The following is a 16042-nucleotide window of genomic DNA, read 5'->3' as shown; positions in this document are numbered from 1 at the left end:
TCAGTGACAGTCCTGGAAACAATGGCTTCTTGTTCAGTGGTGGGATCATGGTCCAGGGGGAGGTAGTAGGAAGTGTCTGAGAGTTGACACTCAGCCTCTGCGAGGTAGAGGTCAGAGCGCCAGACAACAACAGTACCACGCTTGTCAGCGGGTTTGATGACAATGTCAGGGTTGGACCTCAGAGAACGCAGCGCAGCAAGTTCAGAGAGAGACAGATTAGAGTGGTTGAGAGGAGCAGAGAAATTGAGACGACTGATGTCACACTGACGGTTCTCAATGAAAAGATCAAGAGAAGGTAAGAATCCAGAGGGAGGGGTCCAGGTGGAGGGAGAATATTGGAGGTGGGTAAAAGGATCCGTTGAACAGGGAGAGGACTCCTGCCCAAAGAAGTGAGCACGGAGACGAAGGCGGTGGAAGAAGAGTTCAGCATCGTGCCGAGCCCGAAATTCATTGAGATGAGGGCGCAAGGGTATGAAACTGAGTTTTTGTTGAGCACTGAACGTTCAGCATCAGAGGGGGGATGGTCAGAGGATATGGTGAATACACAGCCGGGGTTGGAATTGGAACACGGGATGGGGACAGAGGGACAGGCAGGGGTGGAGGGTCCTGGATAGGCGTTGGTGTCGATGAGCTATTGGAGCTTGCGTTCCTTAGCACCTGAAAGAAAGAGACAAAGTTTCTTATTGAGGCGTCGGATGAGATGAAGAATAAAATGAAACTGGGGGCATGGGCAGCTTAGAAATAGGGTGCATTGATGCTGCTGGAGGGAGAGGTCAAGTGTGTTCAAATGGCGCTCACGGCACTGAGGGTGGGTCTCAGGATGCAACGAGAACAGCAGTCCGAGGAGCGTTGTATGTCCCGGAGATACCTGTAATCTTGGGTGGGTTCAAAACATGAGGGGTGGAACTTCAATTGGAACCCACGTGGAGTAAGTCAAAGACGGAGACAGAGACAGTCACTGAGGAATGAAATATGGCTGTGAAAGCGAGTTTTAGTAAACACCTTGTCAAACACCAGGAGAGAAATGGAAAGCAATGAAGGTGAACAGGGCAAAAGAGACAGGCAGAAATCCTGTCAGAGAGAAGAGCAATACTTCAAGGTAGACATTCCTTGAAGAGAGGTGGCAGTCAAATTAAACACTAAGATAAAAGCAAAATACTGTGGATGCTGGAAATCTAGAACAAAAACAAAAATACCTGGAAAAACTCAGCAGGTCTGACAGCATCTGCGGAGAAGGATACAGTTGACGTTTCGAGTCTGTAAGACCCTTCGTCAGAACTAAGACATATAGAAATGAGATGAAATATAAGCTGGTAGAAGAGGGTGGGACAGGAGAGCTCAATAGGGGGCCAGTGATAGGTGGAGGCCATGAAGAGACTGCCAAAGATGTCATAGACAAAAGGACAAAGGGGTATTGACGGTGCTGATATTATCTAAAGGATGTGCTAATGGGGACATTAAGGGAAGCAAGCTAGTGGCAGATGGCTCTAGTTGCCACTAGCTTGTCCTGCTTGCTTCCCTTAATGTCCCCATTAGCACATCCTTTAGATAATATCACCACCTAATATTATACTCTAATACTCTAACTTCTTTCTCCTGATTAACCTTTTAGTCATTCTCTGCCATTCTTTATATTCTGACCTATCATCTGAACTGCCACTCATCTCTGCACAGCTACATGCTTTTCCATAAGTTTGATGCTTTCCCTAACCATGGATGGTGGGTCCTAAAGAACTTTCTTTATACTAGGAAAATACTTGTTCTGAGTATTCTGAAATAACCCCTGAAATATCTGCCACTGCTTCTCTATTGATCTATCCCCCAGCCTAGAACGCCAGGTAACTTTCATGCCCACATAGTTGCCCTTATTTAAGTTTAAAATACTAGACTTAGCCCCATTCTTCCCGCTTTCAAACTGGATGTAAAATTCCACCTTATTGTGGTTGCTGCTACTTAGGGGTGCCATTACTCTGAGGTCATAAATTAATCCTGTTACATTACACAACACCAAGTCTAATATAACCTGCTCTCTGGCTGGTTCCAGAAAATGCTGCTTAAGAAACTATCTTGAAAGCATTCTATGAACTTCTCATCAAGACTACCACTGCCAATCTGATTTTTCCAGTTTATAATTGCCACCCCTTTAACACAGGCACCCAATATTTCTTCTTGTATACCTTGTCCTACATTGTGGTTACTGTTAGGGGGCCTGTAGACCACTGCCACTAGTGACTTTTTTCCCCTACTTTTCCTCACCTTCACCCAAACCAATTCTACATCTTGATCTCCTGAACCAGGGTCATCGTCAACTATTGCATAAATGCCATCTTTGATTAAGAGTGCTACCCCTCCACCATTACCTAGCTTCCTATTCTTCTGGAATGTCATATACCCTTCAATATTCAGAACCCAATTCTTGTCATCTTGAGGCCACGTCTCTGTAATGGCTATCAGATCATATTTATTTACTCTAATGTGAGCTATCAATTTGTTTACTTTGTTATGAATGCTACACATATTCAGATACAAAGCCTTTAGTTTTGTCTTTTTGTTAATTTGGAACATCTAGTCTTGATTGTTGGTGCATTCTTAGTTTTTTTCTCTGTCCCTTCCTGCCATTCCCTGACCCTCGTTTCCCATATGACTATTTTCCTCTCTTACCTTGTCTCTACTCTTTGATATACCACATCTTTCCACATTTGATCCCTTGCCCCCACTACTTAGTTTAAAGCCCTCTCTACTTCCCGAGTTATGTGGTTCACAAGAACACTGGACCCAGCATGGTTCAGGTGTAGACCGTCCCAATGGTAGAGGCCCCGTTTCTCCAAGTACCCACAAACCGGACCCCACTTCTCCCGCACCAGTCTTTGAGCCACATATTCATCTCTCAGTATCTTTACACTGCAGAAGGAGGCCTTTCGGCCCATCGAATCTGCACTGGCTCTCAAAGAGCATTCCACTTAGTCCCACTCCCCTGCCTTATCCCCGTAACCTTGCACATTCTCATTTTTCAGGTAACAATCCAAGTCCCTTTTGAATACCTCGATCGAACCTGCCTCCACCACCCTTTCAGCAAGTTTGTTCGACTCGAACCAACTTCTAATTTTATGTAGCCTGTGCCAATTTACACAGAGCTCCAGTAATAATCCCGAGATTATAAACTTTAAGGTTCTGTTTTTTCATTTAGAGCCTAGCTCATCATGCTCGCTATGCAGAACCTCTTTCCTAATTCCACCTATGTCATTGGTACCGACAAGGACCATGACAACTGCATCCAACCCCTCCCACTGCAAGTCCCTCTCCTGCTCAGAGCAGATGTCCCGAACCCTGGCACAAGGCAGGCAACACAGCCGTCGGGACTCTTGGTATTTGCTGCGGAGAAGTGTCAATCCCCCTCACTATACTGTCCCTCCTACGACTGCATTCCTGTTTGCTCCCCCACACCTGAATGGCTTCTGTACCACGGTGCCATGGTCAGTTTGCTCATCCTCCCTGCAGCACCCACTCTTATGCAAACAAGTGGAGAGAACCTCAAATGCATTGGACAATTGCAGAGGCTGACACCCCTGCCCTCTGAGTCCACATAACTGCGTCACTCACTGTCACACTCTCCTGTCCCTGACATCTGACCAAATCAAAAGACCATAACCTAAGGTGTGACTGCCTCCTGACACAAAGCTTCCAGGTCCCTGATGTGTCACAGAGTCTGCAGCTCAATGAGCCTAAGCCGAAGATCCTAGAGCTACAAACACTGACTGCAGGCGTGTTTGCCCTAGATCGCAATGCTACCCAGGAGCTCCCTTTTGCTGCAGCCTTGACACATCACCTGTACTGCCATCCTTAATGTGTTTAAAACAATTATTTATTATATTAATCACTTATTTATGTTGCTTTCTTATATATTTTATTAACTTTACCACCAAATTGTGTACTATTTCAAATGTTAGGAATAGAATAGACCTTAACCACTTACCAGATACTCACCAAACAGGAGCTCCTTTTCCTGTAGTGGAGTAAGAACCAATTCCTACAGGGTGAGAAAGATAGGAAAGCAGAAGGAAATGAACACCTCCTCCCCCCCCCTTTCACCGAACTCCCCCACTCACCAAACTCAGGCTTGCACTCAGTTTCCTCATCTGCACTCGTTTGCTGAAGGGCAGCCAATGATGACGGATGTGGGTCAGGTATGATCCATCTACCGAGTATCATAGGCTTAAAAAGCTGTTGGAAAACCCCCCATATCCACGGGAGAGCTGGCTTTTGGTTTGGTTGTATAGTTTCTGTTGCTGAAGATGTCCAATTCAGAAGCATGGAATGATTCCGCGGGGAGATAAGATGATTATATTTTAACACATCAAACTGTTATGATCTGGAACACACGACCTGAAAGGCTGGTGGAAGCAGATTCAACAGTAACTTTCAAAGGGGAATGGGATGAAAAGAAAAAAAAATATCCAGCGTTATGAGCAAAGAGCAGGCAAGCGGAACTATTTGGATAGCCTGTTCTGCCCCATTAGGTATTTATGGAAGATTGCGAATGGGCTGCCATGTTCCTTATATTACAGCACAGACTACATTTTAAAAAAGCGTGGCTGTAAAGTACTATCCTGAGATCGTGAAGCATGCTGTATTAACACAAAGCTTTATTTCTAACTGGGGTTGCCAAATGTGGTGATTGCTCTCGGGATTTGAGCTATCCCAGTGATTTCTGCAAAGTTAAACAATGACAGGTTCAACACTGATGCACACAATCAAAACACCCTATCCACACTCGCTGTGTGGACTCACGCCTGGAGACTGACGCCTTGAGCAAGGTACCGGAAGGCAATTGTTGTGGGTAATGTACTGATTACATGACTAGACCAGTAATCCACAGGCCTGGACTAATATTGCAGAGGGCAAGAGTTCAAATACCTCCAAGGCAGTTTGTGAGCTTTGACTAAGGTTTAAAAATTAATATGAAAACAAAAAGCAGACATCAATAAAAATAAAAAACTACACACGCACACAGAAAAAGGCAGATTGTTGTACAATCTGCACTATTCTTTCCTGAGCAGATTTTTCAGCTTTGTGGCCTTGCTGAATGATCACGTGGCAACTAAAACCAAACAATATAAAGTTCGCCTCTACCTGTAAACCTGAACCTTATCCTCACTGGGTGTGGCAAAATACAGGAGCAGGATAAGGGAGCTCAAATGAATCTAATGGAGAAAAGTGTCAATGTTAATCTTAGAATATCACGATCCCTGGAAGCTGACCTTTCTACTCATTCTTTTATAGGAACAGGAATTGAGTTATTGCTTCTAAAACACTCCTCCCATTCAGTTGGCAAATACTCAGTGTGGAACTAAACTTGTTAATTAATCTCACTGCAAAAAGAAACTTGCGTTCCTACAGTGCCTTTCACAATCTCAAGACGTCACAAAGTGCTTTATGGTTAACAAGAGTATTTTCTTTTTGAAACGTAGTCACCATTGTGCTACATGAAAGTAGCATTCAAATTGAGCACATCTCAGCCTGTAGCTAGGAGTCAAAGTACACAAGACAGCAATCAGAAAAGTCCAGTTAACTATTATAAACACACAGTTGGTAAAGGCCGAGTTATTTAAAATCCCAGAGAGAAACTTTAAACAACTGTCATAACCTATAGTTTCAATTGGTATGTTTGAGCTGTAGCTCTGAATTCAGCAATGAAACCACCAAGTTTCTGGAGGTTTTTATATAAATTAAATTAAACATTTATTAATTTAACAAGGAACTAAACACATACACATATCTACAAATTATTGCCATAATAACTTTTAAACAAATCCCCAAATTAATCACACCTAGGTAAACCTTCACCAAGGCAACAATAACCCGTAGACTTAAACAGGCACCAGGCAAAGCACATTTTATCTTACAAATTCAAAACTGAGGTTCCTTTCAATTTGGTTCCTTCGCACAGTTGTGGACTTACAGGTGGCATGCCTCTGACACACACAGACAGAACTCTTTTCTGTATATACCTAGCTTTCACTTTGAATGTGAATGCTCATTGTATCAGCAGGCCCTTTGAAGTCCACCTCTTAACAATAAAACCCCTTTCATAGTATCAGTTTTATTAGTCATATAAACATATTGCTTGGCGTCTCCTAGCTAGGTGCACAATTTCACCCCCATTCTTTGAATGGTTTATTCAACGAAATGCAACTATACCCCACCTTACTGTTTAATATCTCGAAACTAGTACACAAAGCACCCAGGCTAGCTGGCTTTAATCCAATTAAGACACACACACACACACACACACACACACATACAGACAAGTCCAATTTAAAATAATTTCTAATAACATTATATACATTAGTATCTTCATGACAATCTTGTTCACAAGTACATAGATCAGGCCATTCAGCCCCACATGCCAGTTCTGCCATTCAATTAGATCATGGCTGATCCGCATCTCAATTCCATCTGCTGCTGAAAATGGTGGTGGTTGTCCTGAGCTGCGTGCAACTACTCGAGAGAATCTCACAAGGACTGTGTCCTCAGCACAATCATCATAAACTCTCCCATCAATGATGTTCCCTGCTCAGGAGCGTAATAGAGCAACTAAACTCAATATTCCCAACTCCTCCAAAAATGCTTTCCATGGATATCATCCAGTTAATATTTACACTGCACAAGTGCCTGACAATGACCACCTCCAACATGAACAAGTGCTCCCTAATGTACAACTACACCACTACTGGCAAACTCACCACTGTCAATATTATCAGTTGCTTGTTACTATAGAACTTGAATATTGCTGAAGAGAGAGATATGTTGCCGAAGCTTTTCGCCTTGTATTCATCAGGACAAATGCAAGAATGCCAAATTTCAAACAACCACAATTTATACTATGGGAGAAAGGGGTGCTGATTGGTTGGCAAGTCGACTCCAATTGGCTGAGGTGTTGCCATGGAGAAAGCTACAAGGAACTATAGACTCTCCAAGCTCCCTGGTAATTCTACTAAAAAGGTGCAAGGCTTGAACATATACCTTTTGGTGGCAGAGAACAGATTCCCGAGTATGGATGTACATCTCGTTTAGCAAGTGTAAATGAGCCATGTTACGAGCTTGACTGATTATCTTAAACTATTAGTGCACTCAGAATTGTTCAGCAAGTGCTGCCCAATCACAGAATCAGACCAAATAGTAGACATTTTGTTTAGGGTTTTGCAAGCATGGGCTGTTTGGCAAGAATGTGGAATTCCCTACCATAAGAGTGGTTGAGGTGAACAACAGGTGCATTTAAGGGAGCACTAGATAAACACACGAGGAAGGAATAGAAGGATATGTTGATAAGGTGATTACGAAGAAGCGTGAGGGAGGCTTGCGTGCTGCACAAACACCAGCAAGGACCAGTTAGGTAGAATATTTGGTTTCTGTGCTGTCACCGATGTAATCATGGCCCGAATCTTCCGAGCTGCGGTAATGACCAGCGGATTGTCGCTGTGCTCAAATTCCCCAGGACCAATGCTGCTCCGCATTTCCTCTGCAATCCTCCAATCCCAGCTTTCACAGAACCGCATAGTGCAGTGTCCCTCGGGGAACTCTCTCAAAGCGGAGTCTGGGAAGACAGGACATGGCCCTTCTTTCTTTAATGGCACTAGCTGCCATGTGGCAAGTTTAAATAAGTTTAAAGGTTCAGTCTTTAAACGTTAGTGATTGGATGGGTGAGGTGGCTGAATAGGTTGTTGGACTAGGCAGGGTGGGGGAATGTAGTAGTCAGGACAAGTAGTTGGATCCAGAAGGGGTGTGGTAGTCGTGTACTGAGGAGGGGCAGTCAGGTCAGGTTGGGAGGGTTGTGGGGTCAGGTCGGGGGCGGGGGCGGTGGTGGTGGTGGGTGGTTGGTTAGGTTGGATAGTTGTGTTAGGAAGTAGTCGAGTGGTCAGGTGAGGGGGGGTGATGGTCAGGGGATAATCAGGTGTCTAGCTGCGGTGTTGGGAAGTGATTGGGGAAGGAGGGGTCGGTTGTGGAGCTACTCAGGCATTAGACCAGGTTTTAGTCGGTCTAACATTTCCTGGGTAACTACTGCGGAACTATCTGAAGTCTCCGGTTCTAACTCAGTCACAGAAACAGTCCCAGAAGGTCCTGGGCGGCAGGGGAATTGCCCAGCAAGAGTGGAGAGAGGATACTGACTCACCCATTCACGTGAGTATGCAAACAATGATCATGCTGGAACCTTGTAGATGAAGAGGTTTTGAGGAGTCAGGAGGTGAACCACTTGTTGCAAATCTTCCAGTATTTGCTCTCTTCTGTAGCCATATTACATATGGGGCCAAATCTTCCAGTCTCCAGATCATCAGAAACCAGACATGTGACCGAAGATGCACATCAAGACTTCTACAATATGACCTTTCCCCAAATAGTCACAGATCAGATCACAGTTTTTTTTATATATAACTTCATTCATGGGATGTGGGTGTCAGTGGTAAGGCTACTATGATTGCCCTTACCATTTTCCCATAAGGTGGTGGGGAACCTTTTTCTGGACCTTTGACCCAGCAATGAAGAAGGAATGGCAATATAGTTCCAGGTCGGGACGGCGTGTGACTTGGAGAGGAACTTGCAGGTGGTGGTGTTTCCATGCATCTGCTGCCCATTCTAAGTGGTAGAGGTTGTAGGCTTGGAAGCTGTGTCGGAGAAGCCTTGGGTGAGTTGCAGTAGTGCATTCTATGGATGGTACACACTGCTGCCACTGTGCATTAGTAGTGGAGAATGTTTAAGGTGGTGGATGGGGTGCCAATCAAGAGGGCTGCCCTAGATGGTCTTGAGCTTCTTAAAATGAGCCAGTGTGAAGGGTCTTATGTGAAGAGGGCTTACTTGTGGTGATGCCTGGAATGTTGCAAACACAAAGGAGAAGCAATCCCAGGTAGGGTGTTTGGGGAGAAACAAAACAGAGGGCTTTGTATGAAATCTGAGAACATTAGCAACAAAAAGAATTAGAAAGAATTAACAGAGTTGGTTTGCTTGCTAGCTATAAAATAATTTTGGGAAACAAATCTTTGTTGCCAGTTTATGATCCAATTATATTGCTGGATGGTTTCAGTTCAAGTAGGCGATAGTTATCGCACTTTCCCTTTGAATATTAATCTCTAAAATTGTTAGGGTGGTGTCAGGAAACATTTCTTCACACAGTAGTGGAAATCTGGAATTCTCTCTCCCCAAAAAGAAACACATTGTGCCTGGGGGAGGGGGGGGGGGGGGGGGGTCAGAATTTCAAAACAGAGATTAACCTTAACAAACCTTTCGCAGGTTAAGAGTACCAAGGCAAAGAGGTGGAATTGAGATACAGATCAGCCACGGTCTAACTGAATGGCAGAACAAGCTCGAGGGACTGAATGGCCTCCTCCTGTAATTATTTTTGAGTCCTCAGGGAACCCACACATGTACAAAATCACTTTTCTACTTCCTGAAAGAGAGAAAGAAACACCTTCCCAAATCCAGGCTGCTTCTTGTTGGAGTGGATTATTTTGACCTTTAACCCCTTACAAAATACCAAGCAGCCAATGTTTCCATAGTCTCAAGTCTTTATTAAACTTCATGTTAATTTGTCCACAGAAATAACGTGCATAATTACAAAAAGTGTACCTCTCCAAAACTTAGAAAGACAAATCAGTACAAAGTACAACAGAAACTGGGAAGAGAATCAGTGCATATGATTTTTGTTAATAATTCGCAGTCTACAGAGCAGACTCTGCCATGGTTGCACGTGAGCTTAAAGCAGATTTTCCTTCGTAAGTGTTTAAGAAAACTCTCTCTTGTCTCACAACTGCCCGAGTCCCCACCAATGCTCCCCCTCCACCCCTCCAAACCCCCCTCCCCACTTCTCAAGGCTCACACTCTTTTCCTGCGATTTTTTTCCATGGGAACTGAGCAGTCAAATGGTCATTCTTCATATGCAAGGGTGATGACTGGCAGTCTTGACTATTCCACCACAGAAGGCATCACAGCCAAGTCTCAATCCCACCCCACCCCCGCCAACCTACCTCACCAACATCTATGACCCCTTTCCAATGGGGCTAATCAACTGCCAATTAAGAGCAGGAACTCTGGCTGATTCACCCCTCCCAACCCAACATCCTTAACACCACATACTGATTTTGCCTACCAGCCGGCATGGGAGAGCAGGTTTTCTCTATTTGTTCCACCAAAACCTCAAGTTTGAATACCTCTCTTAAGGTCATTCCTCAAATCTTCTCTGTTCTAAATGGGAAGAATGTCAGTTTCTCCAGTCTCTCCACATGACTGAAGTCTCTCATTCCTGGGAGCACTCTGGTTAACCCTTCACTCTACCCCCTCTGTCCTTCTGTGGGCCCCCTCTCTTGGTGGAGGCGCGTTAAGCTGCTTGGTCCTCGGTATCTGAAGCAAGGGTTAAATGGGAAAAAAAATAAGCTGCCCCACTGGATCCTCCAACAGGTTCTACTGCAAAAATAGAAGTTTGGCTTGAATCATGAACCAGATTGGTATGAATCTGTAGGCCCGAGAAACATTTGTCAGAACAAGAGATAACAAAGAACAGCTTCTTCAGATGTTTTTGCGAAAGTAGGTACAGGCGAAATGAGCAACAGACACCACCTTTCTCACTTCCACCAACATTCCTCCTGTCTGGTTTTCATCTGTCTGCTTTTTAAAAAAAAATGTAGTGCTCGGTTTACATTCAGGAGGCATTCAATCTCAGGGTGAAAGCTAGGACCTTCTAACCACAAAGGGTCAAAAAGCTCCTTCCTTTCCCCCTCCCCACACTCACACCCAACCAGAAATTAAAATGGTATTACTCTCCGAACCATGCAAACATTAATCACCTCTGCGCACCTTTCTCCTGAAGGTGCCAACCCTCAGTGAGATTTGACTGTCCTCCAGTATCTCAGCTGGGTGTCCATTGTTCATAGCTGTGAGGTTAAAGCAGGCTGGATCCTGCCTTCACCAGGTATCCACACACATTATTGCTCTCCAACAGAGGCCAACGATTAGGGGGAGACACCCATCCACACTCCTCTGCCACCTCTGTTAGCCCATGAACATGGGACAATTCCCAAACCATTACACTTGCCGAGATCAGCAAACTCAAGAGACCAGGGTTCGAATCCAGGAACTTATGGGCCAGCTTTAAACCATACAAAAGCCTTTATAATTTAATTCGCTGGGTAACAAAATCAGAAATGGGGGAAAAATACAAGCTTCTATGCATCCAAACCAAAACACTAGCCATATAAAAAAAAACATGGGGATTGATCCAATGTCCATTCCACTGTCTGACAGCAGAAATAGAGCTATTCCCAAATGGAGTTCAAAGTACCTGCCAGGGCTCCACACTAGGTATTTTTAAAGTAGAAGTCACAAAAACTCTAAAATTCCATATTTGTATTTGCAACATAAGCCATTTGCTCAGTTACTCCCCACCTCGCAACAATCACTAACATTAAATCCTTCATACAGCCTACTCCATACTTCATACGCTGACGTATTACAATAAACCACCACTTTAAACAATGAGTTTCAAATAAGACTGGGAACAACATCCACAAAACAGTTCAACATTCAAATAAAACTTAAACTTATTACAAAATATTTACATCATGAATTTGAAATCCTTCAGATTTGTAGCAAGGCTTTGGGATAATGAATGCACTTGTTTGAATTTACTTGAGGAAAGAAAGATAAAACTGTCCACTACCACTCTGCTCCTCCAAGCACCTCCTAAAAAAGAATACTACCAAATAGGAAACCTTCAAGTTGGAGTATTAATATAAAAGGACTTGAATTCTTCAATTTAGAAGTAATTTCAACCATCAGCTACAATAGCACTGTCAGTTCCTAATCATTTGTTCTTCAACCAATGGCATAGAAATGAGAAGTTATTCCCACTCCCCAACCTCAGCTTTCTCCTCTTTCCATAAACATGCAGCTCTGGTTGGAAACCATCCCAACTGCCACCCACTCAGTACCTCCCCCAAATGGCCATGCACAGGAGCACGGGAGGCTAGACAGCAAGACCTTGGAGGTGCATCGCAAATCATCCCTTATTCTGCTCTTTATAATTACACTCAGCAAGCACAGCGGTCCTAACATGAATCCACTAAGTGATACCGCTGTACACTCCCCTGAAGCACCATGCTTCACCGTTACTCTCTGCTGCTTGTCCTTTAGCCATACCCATGTTTCCACTGCTCCTTCTTATTCAACCGTGTGCATGCTGCACACAATTGTTTTTTGGGGGAAGAGGGTCACCAGGTGGCATACCAGGGAGCACCAGCTTTAGCTTTCCCCCTCCAACCTATCCTCCCGTTAGCCCAGGGTTACTAAGTTCACCAATTCCAACAACCTAACAGCTAATTCAACACCAAGCAATTGGCATTGTGCCCTTCTGATCTGTTATGGCTTGTTACTGGAATCATTAAATAATATAGCACAAAAAGAGGCCATTGGGCCTATCATGTCTGTGACAGTTCCTTGGTGCGATTATCCAATGAATCTCACTAGGCTGAGCCTCTCAGCCACTGAGCCTGTCGACCCCGAGCAAACTAAGCATCCCTACACATCAAGTTCTCAATCTTCATGGTCACTTCCCCTCATCAAGTTCTCAGTCGCCTTTAACTACACAAATATATTCAATAAAACAACACAGGAAACAAAAACATAAATCGACTAACTTTTTTTTTAAAAAAAAGTTGTGCGAAATTCTCCTGACTACAACGATAAATCTCATCTTAATGAACCTCAAAAGTTACTTTTATTCTCCAACTTAATAAAAGGCAAACGATGCTTCAGTGACATTCAGTAGGCATACCAAAAAGAATAACAGGAGATAGGAGTGACCCACCCAGGCCCAACCCTGGACTTCGAAGAACTTAAACAAAGAAAAGCACATACACACCCACCGAAAAGAAAATCAGTAGAAATAAGAACCAAATGAATTTGTAGCCAAAGAAAGTGCGAAGGTGGCCATTTAATTGTCAACATCTGGAGGGTTGATGTTAAGAGTGCAGTTCACGGTACAAATGAGGGACATCTAATGGAAACATTTTGGTTCAGCTGAATAAAAGTTCCCTTCTGAGTGCTAGGATGTGAATCCCATAGTACCTGCCATCCATATGCTGGCTTGCCAACTGGACAACCGCCCTGACAGCACCTGCAAATTACCTGGCCACCACCGAATTGGATGCAGCCCAACACCCAAGTCAGTGCACCATCCAATGGCATTCATTAGATACTGATCGGGAACAAGAGCTCTGGTTGTTCCGTTCTCTCCATCACACCATCTCCCCTCATCCCAACCCAACACCGCCAACCCCCCCGCCCCCTACCCCCCATCCCCACTCACCCCAGCCCCCCACCCCCCCATCCCCACACACCCCAGCCCCCACCACCACCACCCTACCCCACCCCACAACGCAACCTCCTTATTACAGCCCCAACTCAAACCAACAAACTATGTATCAGGGGCAACCAAAGGATTTTCTGGTATGTTTGCATGAGAATTTTCTTAATAAAAGATATATAAAACTAAACCACACATACAAAACTCTCGCCAAATACAGGAAATTATTATTAACTTCAAGTAAGATTAAAACCAGAACACTTTCTAAAACGTGCATACAGTATGAAAGGCAAATCTCGTAAGATTGATATTGGTGAATTTTCAAACAGAAATATTCCTCACAGTTCACCTAGTGTATTAAAAAGGAAAACGGGGACCAGTTTTTGAATTGTGCACTACACAATGGAACCATCACGGTGCTGTGCTGGAATCATGACAGGAACAGCCCCCATCCGATTCAGACTAGGGGCAGCTACCTTGTACGAAGGGTTGATGTTCGGGCTGTGATTGGGCAGGCGTTCCACGTCGTCGGTGGCCAGTGGGCCATAATGGCTCTTGTAGGGTTCCATGTTGGAGGGAGACATAGAGCCCAGGGAAGAACGCTGGGAATCCACAGTGTAGCTTCGGGCTGTCGAAACCCGACTTTTTGGTGCAGGAACATCCTCTCTGTTAAGACAGGGAGCAAGAATTCATTCAAAATGCAATGTAAACAGACAGAATCTAGAACACAAAAAGTACAAGGCTTCCATTTATAAAGTGCCTTTTACTACTACTGGGAGATCTCAAAAAGCACTTTACAGACAATGACATTACTTTTGAAGTGAAATGTTATCTTGCAAACTTGGCACCTCCCAGAAAAACATCAATATGATAATGCATTTTCCTTTTGCAATGATGGCTGAAGGGTAAATATTGGCTAGGGCACCAGGGATAACTGTCCTGCCCTTCTCTGAAATAGTAGTGCCACATGATGTTTTATGTTCACCTTAGAGCACAGACCATTTGTCATCTCCTCTGAAAGATAGCACCTCTGACAGTACTGCACCCCATCAGACAGTGCAGTGAAGTATTGATTTTTGCGCTCAAGTCCTGGAGTGGGTTCATAACCTTCTGGCTCAAAGACTAGAGTGCTACTTGCTGACACTCTTCATACCGAATTGAATATAAGCAGTTTTACAATATAAACCGGCACCCATAGAAACAAGGAACTGTTGCCAAAGCCTTATAGGTCACTGGAGAGGTCTCAGCTGGAATAATGTGCCCAATTCTGGGCACCACACTTTAGGAAGGGTTTCAAAGCCTTGGAGAGCGTGAAAAGGAGATTTACTAGAATGATAAAAGAAATAAGGGACTTCTGTTAGGTGGAGACACTTGAAGTTGTAAAGGTTCTTCTTAGAGCAGGGAAAATTGAATCCAGATTTAATATTGCTGAAAAGAGAGACATGTCACCAAAGTTTTTCATCCTGCACTCATTAGGCCGAATGCAAGAATGCCAAATTTCAAACAATCAAACAACAATTCATACTGCAGGAGAAAAGGGTGAAGGTTGGTTGGCAAGTCGACTCTGATTGGCTGAGGCATTGCCACGGAGAAAACAACAGGGAAGTAGAGGCTCCCCAAGCTCCCGGGTAATTCAAAAAAGGCGCAAGGGTTGAACATATTCCTTTTGTTTGCAGAGAACGGGTCCCGATGTGCGAATGTGTGTCGCTCCGAGCAAGTGTAAATTACTCACATTAAGGTCTGGACTGATCATAAATTTGTTGGTGTAGCTGTGAGTGCGTTCAGGGTAGGCAGCACTTGCTGAACAAATCGCATTCAAAATTGTGAGGTTTTGACAGAGTAAACAAGGACAAGCTCTTTCCACTGGCAGTAGGGTTGATAGCCAGAGAACTTACAAGTAATTGGCTAAACAACCAGAGGGGAGATGAGGAGACTCACGTGAGCATATGACGAGCTGGAATGCATGGTCTGAAAAGCTGGTAGATGCAGATTCAATGGCAACTTTCAAAATTTGAAATGTAATTAAAAAAGGAAAAAAAATTGCAGGGCTTTGGGGAAAAGAGCAGTGGAGTGGTTTTACACTATCACACCATCAATGTAGTGCAAGCAACTGCCGACTTTAAAATAGTCACCCAAAGCTCTTCTCTCTGAATCTCTGAAGATAATGAAACACAAGTTCCTCCCCACTCCATCCAAGCAAATTTAGAATCGTACAGCAGAGATGGAGGCAATTCAGCCCAGTCAGCTCTTTACAAAAATCCAAAACAAAAACAGAATTACCTGGAAAAACTTAGCAGGTCTGGCAGCATCGGCAGAGAAGAGAAGAGTTGACGTTTCGAGTCCTCATGACCCTTCGACAGAACTTGATGCTGCCAGACCTGCTGAGTTTTTCCAGGTAATTCTGTTTTTGTTTTGGATTTCCAGCATCCGCAGTTTTTTTGTTTTTATCTTTACAAAAATTAGTCCAACTTAACCCACTCTTTCTAGCCCTGGAGCGTTACCCCATCAGCAGTTTGAGCTAACAGAAGCTAAATGGAATGAACCCTGGCTCCTGTCAAGTTGGTTGGACACTGCAGCTCTGAATTGGGAAAGGAAACTGACAAAAAGTCATAAGGCACCAGCAGATTATCAATCCAACACAACCATCAGGAACACTACCTGAGTGGGTGGTGGAAGGCGATTGCAAAACAAAAG

General features: G+C 44.0%; 1 protein-coding gene across 9 annotated transcripts in view; it reads right to left on the bottom strand.

The window, feature by feature from the left end:
* The window catches only part of cxadr (CXADR Ig-like cell adhesion molecule), a 104570-nt gene that overhangs the window by 14410 nt on the left and 74118 nt on the right, over positions 1-16042 (bottom strand). For 8 of the 9 annotated variants that reach the window (XM_041211083.1, XM_041211082.1, XM_041211089.1 and 5 more), the window contains one exon: positions 13559-14014. In XM_041211083.1, coding sequence (XP_041067017.1) covers positions 13744-14014 — 271 coding nt within the window. In that variant the 3' untranslated portion in view covers positions 13559-13743. Of the gene's footprint in view, positions 1-13558; positions 14015-16042 lie in introns of those variants that run through there. The other variant, XM_041211081.1, reaches the window with a different exon arrangement.

This window comes from Carcharodon carcharias, chromosome 18 (assembly GCF_017639515.1).
Source record: "Carcharodon carcharias isolate sCarCar2 chromosome 18, sCarCar2.pri, whole genome shotgun sequence".
Lineage (NCBI taxonomy): Eukaryota > Metazoa > Chordata > Chondrichthyes > Lamniformes > Lamnidae > Carcharodon > Carcharodon carcharias.
Note: the sequence above shows the minus strand (reverse complement) of the source record. Positions and strands in the feature narration are given on the sequence as shown.